Source organism: Hetaerina americana, unplaced genomic scaffold (genome assembly GCF_022747635.1).
Source record: "Hetaerina americana unplaced genomic scaffold, ioHetAmer1.1.p SCAF_25, whole genome shotgun sequence".
Lineage (NCBI taxonomy): Eukaryota > Metazoa > Arthropoda > Insecta > Odonata > Calopterygidae > Hetaerina > Hetaerina americana.
This window is the reverse complement of record NW_027286819.1, coordinates 1,566,535-1,577,791: the sequence shown is the minus strand read 5'-3', so window position 1 is coordinate 1,577,791 and position 11,257 is coordinate 1,566,535. Positions and strand designations below refer to the sequence as shown.

The 11,257-nt window shown below is 39.9% G+C and overlaps 1 protein-coding gene across 1 annotated transcript in view; it reads left to right on the top strand.

Annotated features, from left to right (window-relative positions):
• Positions 1 to 1,099: 1,099 nt before the first annotated feature.
• TrissinR (Trissin receptor) overlaps positions 1,100 to 11,257 on the top strand; it is an 87,304-nt gene continuing 77,146 nt past the window's right edge. The window contains exons 1-2 of the mRNA XM_071586733.1: positions 1,100 to 1,127; positions 2,028 to 2,172. Coding sequence (XP_071442834.1) covers positions 1,100 to 1,127; positions 2,028 to 2,172 — 173 coding nt within the window. The remainder of the gene's footprint in view (positions 1,128 to 2,027; positions 2,173 to 11,257) is intronic.

Below are 11,257 nucleotides of genomic sequence, written 5' to 3'. Positions count from 1 at the left end.
GAAATCCAGGAATACTGCATCGACTTGGGTGTTGTTTTCTCCCGATCTAAGTATATCGTGAATGAAGAGACCAAGTTGTGTTTCGCAAGATCTGCTTTTCCTAAATCCGTGCTGGTTGTGGATTAGTATTTTCCTACTATCAAGTAATCTCATAATGTTAATGACAATAATGTGTTCCAATATTTTATAAGAGATCGATGTTAAAGAAATGGGTCGGTAATTGGTCGGTTTATCCCTATCGCCGCCTTTATAGATGGGAGTTATATGGGCTAGCTTCCAGTCGCGAGGCACTGAGCCTTCTTCTATCGATTTTAGAAAAACAATATGTAAAAATGGGGCAATGTCGTCAGCTAATTCCTTTAATATTCTAGCAGGTATTTCTTCCGGACCAGGTGCCTTGTGTGATTTGATACTACGGAGCAGATGTACTATTCCCTGCTTGGTCAGTGTAAGATCACTCATGTGTTCCCCGGGTGGGTGTGGAGGATCGTTTGTTGCGTTTGTGTTTTTGTTGTAGTACGCTCTGGAAAAAATGATTTAAAATATTTGCCTTTTTCACGCTATCTGTAATGATTTCTCCATTTTCAGTCTTCAAAGAGTGAACAGTGGGACGTTTACCCTGTATTTCCCTAACATAGGACCAGAATGACTTTGGATTTTCCTCAAGATATTCGCTTAGCATTTTAGATTTAAAAGAGTGTAGTGCTGTGCGCATAATACTTTTCGTCTTACTACGACATTCTTTTAGTTGCTCTTTGGATGTATTCATATAAACTATATCGTCACTTTTTAAACTCTTTTTAAAATTTGACTGTAGCTTTCTTTGCCTTCTTAATGCCGATCTGACTTCCCCGTTTTACCATCTAGGTTCCTTAGTGTCGTATTTGAGTTTGGACGGGATGTACGTCTTCATTCCTTCGCGTAAAATATGTAAGAAATAATTCCAAGTGTTCTCTGTATTTGTTGTCAGTGTTTTTGTCTTGTATTGTCTTGTATTTTGACGAACTTAGTTTTTAACTCTACAAGAATAGCCTTATGGTCACTGATTCCGTCTATTATTTCAATGTTAGTAATGATTTCGGGCTTAGAAGTCGCAAAGATGTCTAGAATGCTTTGGCCCCAAGTTGGTGATTTAACAATTTGTTCTGAGGAGTGTTTTGTGAATATATGAAGGAGTTCTTGGCATGAATCTCTGTTTTTGGCAGATTTTCCTACGCAGTAGTTGTCCCAGTCAACTGACGGTAGATTTGTGTCACCAGCGATTATAGTAATACTGTTGCTTTGTCTGCTGCTGATAGTGGATATTTGTTCGTCGAGCTGGGGTATTAAGTAGATGTAGATGTAGATGTAGATATGCTTATCCTGACGGAAAATGGTTTTTCCCCCTTAAAATAATGTTGGGTTGGAGAACTTTCAAAAATTACTACTTTGATTTCCTTTATTCATGCATTCCACATTCTACTGGCAACCATTCTGTCGTCATTCGCATATCTTATGATCTCTTTATCTACCTAAATCTGTTGCAAACATTTTCCATTATGGCTTAACCATTCAGCCATAGCCTCTACCATTAGCTAAGTACTAATTTAATATGAAGCAAACAACAATTCAAATTAAATGTATTTCATTAATTTTAAGAAATGCAATAAGAAAGTTAATTAGAAATATTTAATGAAAAAGAAAAGTGCGTGTTTCAGTGTAATTTTTTATATGTTTATTTATCGTATTCTTTCTGCCATTGTTCACGTCAAAATCAATTTTCTTCAAAGAGGTTTTTTTGGTTGCAATAGAATTTTCTAACCTTGCAATATGCGATGAAAGCGTCTGATTGCGATGCTATTTGAAAAAATGGTCCGCGTCATGTGTTAACGTTTAAATATATATGTGTAATGTAGTCATGTGCTTATCATATATTAAGTTGAAATGTAATATCATTGTGTGAAGGACTCCCTTAGTCCCCAAGAACGCAAATGGAAGATTGCCGCTCCTAACACCACGCCTCTCTCTCCTCCTCCACGCCTCCTTAGGGAATCTGCTCGTCATCCTGGTTGTCACTCTCCACCGGAGACTTCGCTCGACGACCAACTTGTTCCTGGCCAACTTGGCCGTCGCGGACCTCTGCGTCGCCGTCTTCTGCGTTTACCAGAACTTCTACATCTACCTGATATCCAGGTGAGCCAATTCCTTTTCGCAACTCCTTTGTCGCGCTCTGCTTCCCAGTGCCGAAAGAGGCCGAGCCGGGAATCGGCGCTCAACGATGCACTTTCGGGCGTGGGTCTGCACTATGCAAGCGTTTCTGGAATCAATCGGGGCGTGACGACTCCAAATCCGGAGTGCCAGCTCCAGCTGCATTGGAGCTGTTGATGCTCGACAGATTTCAATCAATCTTTCCGTTAGTAAATCCGTCGAAAATTTCACTGTCCCCTAATGCGCATTGTGGTTGGAAAACTTATTAATGATATTTTTTGCTCAAAAAAGGGACATATTTATGAAAATATATATAAACAGAAAGAAATATGAAATTGTACGGAGTCTTGAAGTGCACTTGAGGTACCCATGGACTAGAGTCACCATTTTAAGAGGAAAAAATGTCGTCATAAGAACATGTTCCTAACACCCCTCGTCCCAGCGGCAGCTTGCGAGGTATTATGCATATTTAGATATACGTGAATATCTCAACATTGTTCCCAGAAAGAAATAATTTTATAAATTTCCAAATAGTTATTAATATTAATAATTTTGCTGGCTATGTAGTTATTTTGGATTTCAGGTCACGTGTGCGTATATAAAGAAAGTTTATTTAATACATTGGCCAGGGAATAATATTTTAAGTTTATTACGCAAATGTTATAAACCCTGATGACAAAAAGTTGACATATTACCACTTCTCGCATAAAATAATCTTAAAAGCCTTCTTCATAGAAATATCTAATGGCAACTGATTAAGAATAACAAATCGGACATAAGTACTAATGGCTGCTTCTAATTCAATAATTTTGTGCATTATTTACGGTGAAATTAGTACTTGTTTCAACGAAATCCCATGGAGTATGTTCCGTCTCAGCAAGATACATCCAAAATCAACTGAGGCTGTACCAAAGAAGAATGATTTTTTTCCGAAATAAGTATCGGGAAAGCAATTTTATTATAAAGTTTATAGCTGCATGCAAAAGTAAGAACTGAACGTTAACATGTAATTTTTAAAATACATTTCCTTATTTCACTCAAAATTCTATTCTGTTTAATCCATTTTCCTCTGTATTCATTATATCCCTTCCTTTAAAAAAACCGGAGTCCATTGAAATTGAATTATACTTCCTCATTCTTCGATGTTGGTTCCGCAGTGCGTAACAAAGTATCCGTCGCATCTCACGCCCGGTTCAGGATTCTCCTTGTCAAAATGTCTTTGTCCACTTTTTCCTGAGAATTATCTCGTAGTAGTAGTTTTGAGGGGAGGCGACCGACAGCTGAGGTCATTTGCGCCATAGGGGATGGACAGGAAAGGATGAAGGGTGGAGAGAAACCCGGCGTCGGCATTAACCTACTCTTAACGTCCCATCCGACGGACGGCGTACTCACTCAAAGTGCCCTCCACAAAGTACCTCTAGTAGGGATCGAGATACTTCTGAAAAATGTTCAACACCACCGGGATTTGAACCCGCGTCCTCTGGGTGGGAAGTCAGTGCATTAGCCCCCGCACCATCTCGATCCCCAAGTATCTCGTTCCTCGCAGTTTCTCGCGTCTGATTGTCCATAGTATATTTATTCCCATGCTCGGAAATAGACGGATGCATTCTACATCTACATCATCTACATAATACCCCACACGTCACCACCACTGGGGTGTGTAGCGGAGGGTGCTAAGGTCACCACGTGTAAAATCAGAGTAAAGCAACGTACAAAACCAAATCATGCTACTTCTGTGCAAACATCTGGCCGATCATGCACTCGAGAAACCCCAACCACACGAAATAAAGCACTTACATGCAACAATATGCAATTGCAGGATACGTTTATTCAAATTATGTTTTTTAACTGGTAAAAATATGGGTGTGTTAAATAAAAAGAGTAACATGCAGGTAGACAATGCAGGATATCGATGATTATATTCACTACCATGTATAATGATCTCTTACGTGATTGCTAAAAATCCCATAATTAATGACTGATAATAATGATTTCTCCCGTAATTAATGACACACGGGATTTCTCCCGCAAGTCATTATTTCCCTACAAATATGCAGAACAAACGAAAACCCGAGCTAAATGTATGTTACCAGAAACGGATCGGAGGCTTAATTAGCTGACTGAATTGACCACCCCGAGAAAAGCGGGTCAAGGCCGATGGATTAACAACTCGAGCAGATGGACCAGGAGTCCCCCAAGTATTACCGCCCGGGTTTCTCCTCACGAAGATTTCAACTTTTAATGAGAAGAAGAACAATTTAGGAGAATGCTCTACGTAAACTAGGTTCCAGAATATCGTGTCCTGCGTAACCAAAGTAAGCTTTCCGGAGAACTACAAAAATGGGAGATCCAGGTGTAATTGTAAATTCTCAGAATTTGCGACAATAACTGTAGTTGCCTATGTTACCCAACCACTTATTAGTTTGACCGTGTTGCCTAGAAATTGCAACGGGATATGATCACAAAACAAAGAATCGCAATAATTATTACTGAATCTTAAGGAAATACTGTTAGCAGCGCGGCAGAGGCTGAAGTTTCGGCCAGTCTCTGGCTGGAAATTCGATAACTTAGCTTGTTCAAACGTTGAAGATACAAGGAACTCGGTAATAATTAATGTCGTACGGTAAAACTGTCAGGTTAATTCTCGAATTTTAACCAGCTATTTAATTTTTCAATGCCATATATTACACCTCCTATGCATTGATCCAATTCAATGTTTCAGTGTAATAAATGCATAGTATGACAGTTTAAGCAATTTAGAAATTCGGTAGATTTAAGAACTTAAATAAGTCATCGCTCTCATAATTATTCAAGGCGTGAGCCGAAGCTCATAAGTATGGGTAGGAGTCTCTTCTTGATGTTTATACGTCAACAGTAACAACACCACCATAGAAGAAGATTATTATCCCTGGTTACTTGAGTCTCGAAAAATATAAACCTCCGAGAAAGATCCATTCAAGTAAATTTACCGATAGATGGCCGATTCTGTACCTCTTCTAACCAATACTGTTCGGCATCTCACGATAGCTTTATATTGTTTGCATTGCAATATTTCCTTTTATATTTCTTCTTAAATTTTGCCTGCCTTGATACTGCCAAAAAACTCCGCGTCCTTTCCGAAATTCTTATTTGAGAGAAATCCCTCTTCCAAGTTTACCCAAAATTCCCCTTAAACTGCCCGGGGCGTGGACATCCCTCCCGCGCCCACTCATCTTGCTCTCTTAGGACTTCACCCAAGCAGCTCTTCGGCCTCCGCATCTCGAATTTATTCGACAGTTTTCATTCTTTGTTCAAAATACCTGTTTCGACCTTTTCCACAGCCACACATACCGCACTCAGGGCCGTTTAAATTACCGCTTTTAATTGTTTCGTCTTTCTCAAAGGCAATTGAGCCTGGGACTAGAAATGTATTTATGTCGCATCACTTACATTTAATCACTGTTACTTCCGCTTGGAGTCCCCCTGGACGGTTATACCCCCGGCTTCATTCGATTCGAGGGCGTCGCCTTCCCCCGCCCCCATCCGCCCGCCCCCAACGCGGAGGCAAACAGGGCGATGGGAACGCACGTGCGACGACGCCCCTTGCCCTGACTTGGCGAGGGGTGGTGTGTCGCGCCACCCCCTGTGCCCTCCAAGAGAGAATCTGCCAAAGGGCCAAAGGTCGAAGGAAGTTAGGACGGCCAGAGTCACTCGGTTATATAGTTAGGGTTAAGGGCCACTTTAAGTGACCAAGAGAAAGTTGCTTTTTCTGTATCGATGGTGCACTGTGTCCTAAGGATGGCATTTTTACAATTCACCATGTGAAGGATTTAATGGATGACTTTGCATATTTTTTATGATCCCACAGGGAATTGCAAGGGTAAATGAGAAGAATTTCAGAGACGGCCGGTGGCTAGCCATATAGTCTCCGAGTGGTGATATCATCCATCACATGACCATCTTAACTCTAAAGAACATGTCTGCAACCACTGATCTCATCTCTTTCCACGATTTTTATCTTTTTCCAAGATTTTCTGTCCATTTTGCCCGTAAGAGCTTTTATGAACAATAATAATCTTGGTCCTCGGCCTAAACCTATTTCCTTTCTCCAAATAATCATTTCTTTCATTATTATTTTTTATTTTATGCGCAATAATTTTTGTGCGCATTTTTTCTATTACCTCGGCAAAATATATCTTTTCGGTTATTTCCTTCACTTTACCTTTCCCCGTTTGCTTTCGACATCCACTCTGCTTTGTTTACTTTACTCTAAAACCGTATCTGAGCAGCTTCTAACTTCTCCTCTCTCGCACCATAGAGTCCCACGTTTCTCCATAATCTGCTAGTGCACTCTGAATAGAGGTTTTTATAAATTCGTTGTTTGCGTATAAAATATACGAATGTAGTTTATTAGAGCTTTTTTGTTTTAAATTCAAATTAATTGATTTTTTTCTTCTTTTCACCTCCTATTGAGTCTATCAGTGGGTGATGATGATTCCAAACGCCATTTAATGCTTGCTTATTTTCCCAGTGTCGAATTGAGTACGGTTTACGTTTTTCATTCGCTTCCCTTTCGGAGTTGGCAATGATGGAGATGTCGTTTAAGAACCTTAAAAATATTACATGCCTCATATTTACTTCGATGAATTCTTTTACCCAATGGAATTACTGCAAAAGCTTTTTATAGTTATAGATTGAATAAATATTGAGAAGTGGGCAAAGCTTATTCGCCCTTCTTTTTCGTATTTTTGTCTCCTTACTCAAAGAAGTCAATTTATCATTATTAAAGGAAATGGAAGTTTTCACCCCACCTTATCAAACGCATTCTCTCTATTGATTTGAGTGAATTTAACTTTCTTGTTTCGTTCTAATCTTCTTTCAAGAATCAATTGTTAAGGGCACGATTATCACTAAAAGTATGACATTAATTAGTAAGATTATAAATGACCTTTTTGAATGACAGTTTTAAACTATGATATGAAACGATATAGAATTGATAAATTTGGTTAATTACTGTTTCTTTCCACGCAATAAAAATTAGTTACTCATATTATGATTGTTTTGCTTCATCACGAATGTCGACTAAATTTCTTCGTTGGCTGACCTCTTCAAAAGAAAGAAAAATCCCGATGGTATAGCTTCGACCAAAGATTCATTTGAACGACTCTTTCCCAAAATGATGTCGGCAGTTGAATTGGACGACTCCAGTGCTTACAGCTGGGGGAGGGTGCCTCAAGTCCCTCCTGCATTGACTCGTTCAAGAGACAGTGGAAAGAAGCAAGCCGAGTCACTTCCGCCCATCCTTCTTACTTCATATCCCAACGGAGTCTTTTTCCTTGAAACGGCGCTTCGTTTTTTTTCTTTTCGTTTCCAGCCACGTGATAGCTTTCACATGTTTTGAGATTCTTCGTTTGGAATTTCCTTTCGACGGCTCCTATAAATTTCCTAAATTGTTAAATATTACCTCTCGTATTAATTTTCACGTGCCTTTGGGAGGCCATGAGTTGCAATGTAGCAGTAGAATACCCCCTTCTTACCTTTTAGTCCTGCATGACCTCTCTCTTGTAACTTTCATCGACTCCCTTCTTTCATTAACTTTCAGGAGGGAGTTGATGAAAGTTACAATAGAAGTCCGCAAATGTATATGCATGTATTTACAATGTAGCGAGCATGGAAAATAGCATATGAAGGATGGTAGAAAAAGCTGCCTTCATCATGAGGTAAGTTAGAAAGCACTCAACATTAGAATGGAGACTGTCAGAAGAAAGTAGAAAGGCAGGCACAGCGAAAACAAAGCCCAGGAAATGCAGGGATGGAAAAATCGGGCATCGCAGAATTTTAATACATCCAAAAACATTCGGCCTCGTCAACAGCGTTTCCTCTGCGAACCAAGTTCTTCGGATCCCCGTTCATTCTCATTTTTGGGAATGGAAGGGCAGTGCATACATTGTGCAGACCCAATATCCTATCACCGAATCTTAATCATGCGGCTGGTACTGGTTCTGGTCAGGTGGTCATCTGCGGGTTAATCCTACCAAATGGTTTTCCGATCTATTTTGTTCTATTTACAAGCTTATGTAGTTCTCTTTTAATTGAATGATAAGGAATGCGACATATGTCAATGGTTTTTGCGGTATTTTTTTCTAAAAATCCAACAAATTAAGCGAAATTTCATGATTCAATCTTTTGATGCGTTGATATCGTTTCGTAAACCCTCATTTGGAATATGAATGCATCGTAAGAGATCCGAGTGAGAAAGGCCCCATTTGAGTAATTGAGAAGGCCTGGCAGGCCGTTTCGTTGAAAACTCTTACGAAAGAACGAAAAGAGTCGCTGCAATGCTTATGGAGCTGGGAAGGGGATCATTGGAAGAAAGACGATTCAATGCTAAATTAAACTAACTAAATAAATTCAGATCCGCATGTTTCACGCGAATTTTCAGGTCTTGCAAAGTTTTCGCACTCCAGCATGCATTGGTTGCTTGGAGCATGAATATTAAGTTCGAGAAATAAATGCTAGAATTAGCACACCCAGGACTACTTCCCACGGACAGTACGGGATAGCCATGCAGGGTGGAAATGCCACCCACAGCGTCTAGGGAATAATTACATTAACTCAAAGGCATGGACTTTCACTAATCTCGTGTGTTTTCTGGTGTAAAACCCTCCCCGCATGACCGCGTGGGGCCGCCATTAAAGAAAGTTAACAAGATTAAATTCCCACAAAATACAATCCAGGTCTGGCGTCCTAACTCCCGTCGTCTTGTGTCCTTGAGCCGGGTTAGCTGTAGGGCAAGGTATACTATTAAGTACACTGTATTTGTACGGATGGATTGCTGTTTTGTTTCGGGCTCTTGATCCAAGATTCGTCACCTGTGTGTGTAGATGTTATACGCAACTTTTGACGCACCGCGATTGCATTTGTTGAGCATTTCTTTGCACCAATTGACACGAGCATCTTTTTGAGCTTTTTTCAAATTATGCGGGATCCAACGAGAATAAATTTTCTTCACAGCTGAATGTTCATGCAACATCTTATTGATGCTCGTCACGCTAATCTCCAAGGATGCCTCAATTTCACGATAAATCACATGGCGATCTACCCTTTCTAGTTCTTGCACAGCATCGATGTTTTCTGGTACAGTAATTTATTTTGGACGATTTTCGTCGCTGAGCGAACGAAGGCCATGATGAAATTCGTTATACCAGCGTTTTGCAGTGGAAGCGAATGGGGTTTAATCGCCAAAAGTGGAAGAAAGTTGATCGATGCACTCCTGTCTTGATAATCCAAGTCGAAAGTCGTAAAAAACCATCGCTCGATAGTGTTCACGAGTGTGTTTGTTGCTGTCCCAGCAACTCTTAACGAGTTGCTGGGACAAAATTTTCGAGTCACTTTAAACGACAAAAGTAATGATCAAATGACAAAATGTTTCGAAAAAATTCAGCGTTAGAAGGGTCAAACTTTCGAATGGAAACGTCTGATGGCGGTGAAAGCACTTGGTGTTGTCAAGGCTCAAGATATTAATAGCAACTCTCGTAAAGATCCTGAATTACGTTATTGAGGTAGGTTAGTTTGAGAATCTTATCTACCATTTCTAGAGAACGTGCGTCTAATTCATGCAGATATTATTTCCTGTTTCTGACAAGGGGTCAAACTGTTGCACAAGTTTCCGTTGAAATAAAATTATTATTTCCATTCATCACATCCACCGTTTGGCGAGATTACCTCAATTACGCCACTTCGTTATGTGGTCATTTTGTGCAATAATTATTTATTGCATGGCATGATGCTTCACCTCACCTCACTGCAAACTTTACTTCCAAGATTAAAGCAAGGAAAAATTTCATGCTTTACACACCGCCAGCATGGCTTTCCAATTTCTTCTCTCCATCTGCTCAATTCACTTCTCCGGAATCAATTTCAACTTGGCACACGTGGCGTCATTCCGAGAGAGATTGTCTCGGATACATTTTTTCCAGCAGGGCCAGTATTCCTTTACTCCCACCGCCGTCTCAAGACACATTCACTGTCTTTTGAGCACTGCCGAACTCCATGGAAACATATTACCCTCACTTTTTATTCTGCTATTTCTTCACTCGCAAGATGGTGAGTGTTTATCGCTATTACTTCCTTTGACGCGATCGATAAGTTATGAGGCATAATACTTTCAATTCCTTTTAATGCATAGAAGTATGCATACATTTATTTAAATCTATGGATAATATTATTTCTTTCACAAGTAACGCGTTAGGAGAGAGAGGGGATTTTGGTCAAGGGTAGTTTGGTGTGTAATTCACCATTATTCACCATCGACGTTATCCCCCGATTCCGGTAAACATCAATATTAGAACTAGAAAGAGAGGTCGCCAGTTTGAATTCCCATTTACACAATGGGAGAACTATAATCGGAGAGGATCTCAATCTTCCGTCCATAGACTGGAAAAACTATAGTTTCATTGCAGGAGGTAAGGACAAGGGGTCATGCGAGCCATTGCTTCGCGTTTCCACATCGCATTCATTAAACCAATTAGTGCAGACACCCAACCCACCAGAGGAAACAATACACTTGATCAAGAAGCCACAAATCAATCCAAAGTCGCCCTAAACGCAGCCGCACTTGATTGACTTAGTCACCACTGAATTGTGCTGGCCAAAATTAACTTGATGACTATGAAAAATTATAAACCAAAAAGAAGAATTTCATTGTTCCACCGGGCCGATTACGGCGGATTAAGGCGTGACCTACTGCAGTCTTATTTTACGTTCAAAGAAAGAATTATAAACAGAGACTCAGAGTTTGTGCAGTGCTTTTCTCAGCGTCACCCGAGCTTCAATAAAAAAATACATGCCCGTTAAAATTTATAAGTAACCGGAGGAAACCTAGATGGTACAAGTGCGTAAAGTATTAAAACACCAAAGAGCGTGGAATTAAAAAATGAGGACATCACCCAAGGACGAGTCTGTTAAAACAAATGGGTCTAATAAATAAAAAAATTAACATGCAGGATATCGACAAATGTGTATACACGGCCAATTCTAATTATCTCCTACGCGATATCCCAGTCATATCTATTATGATATCTCATGGTTC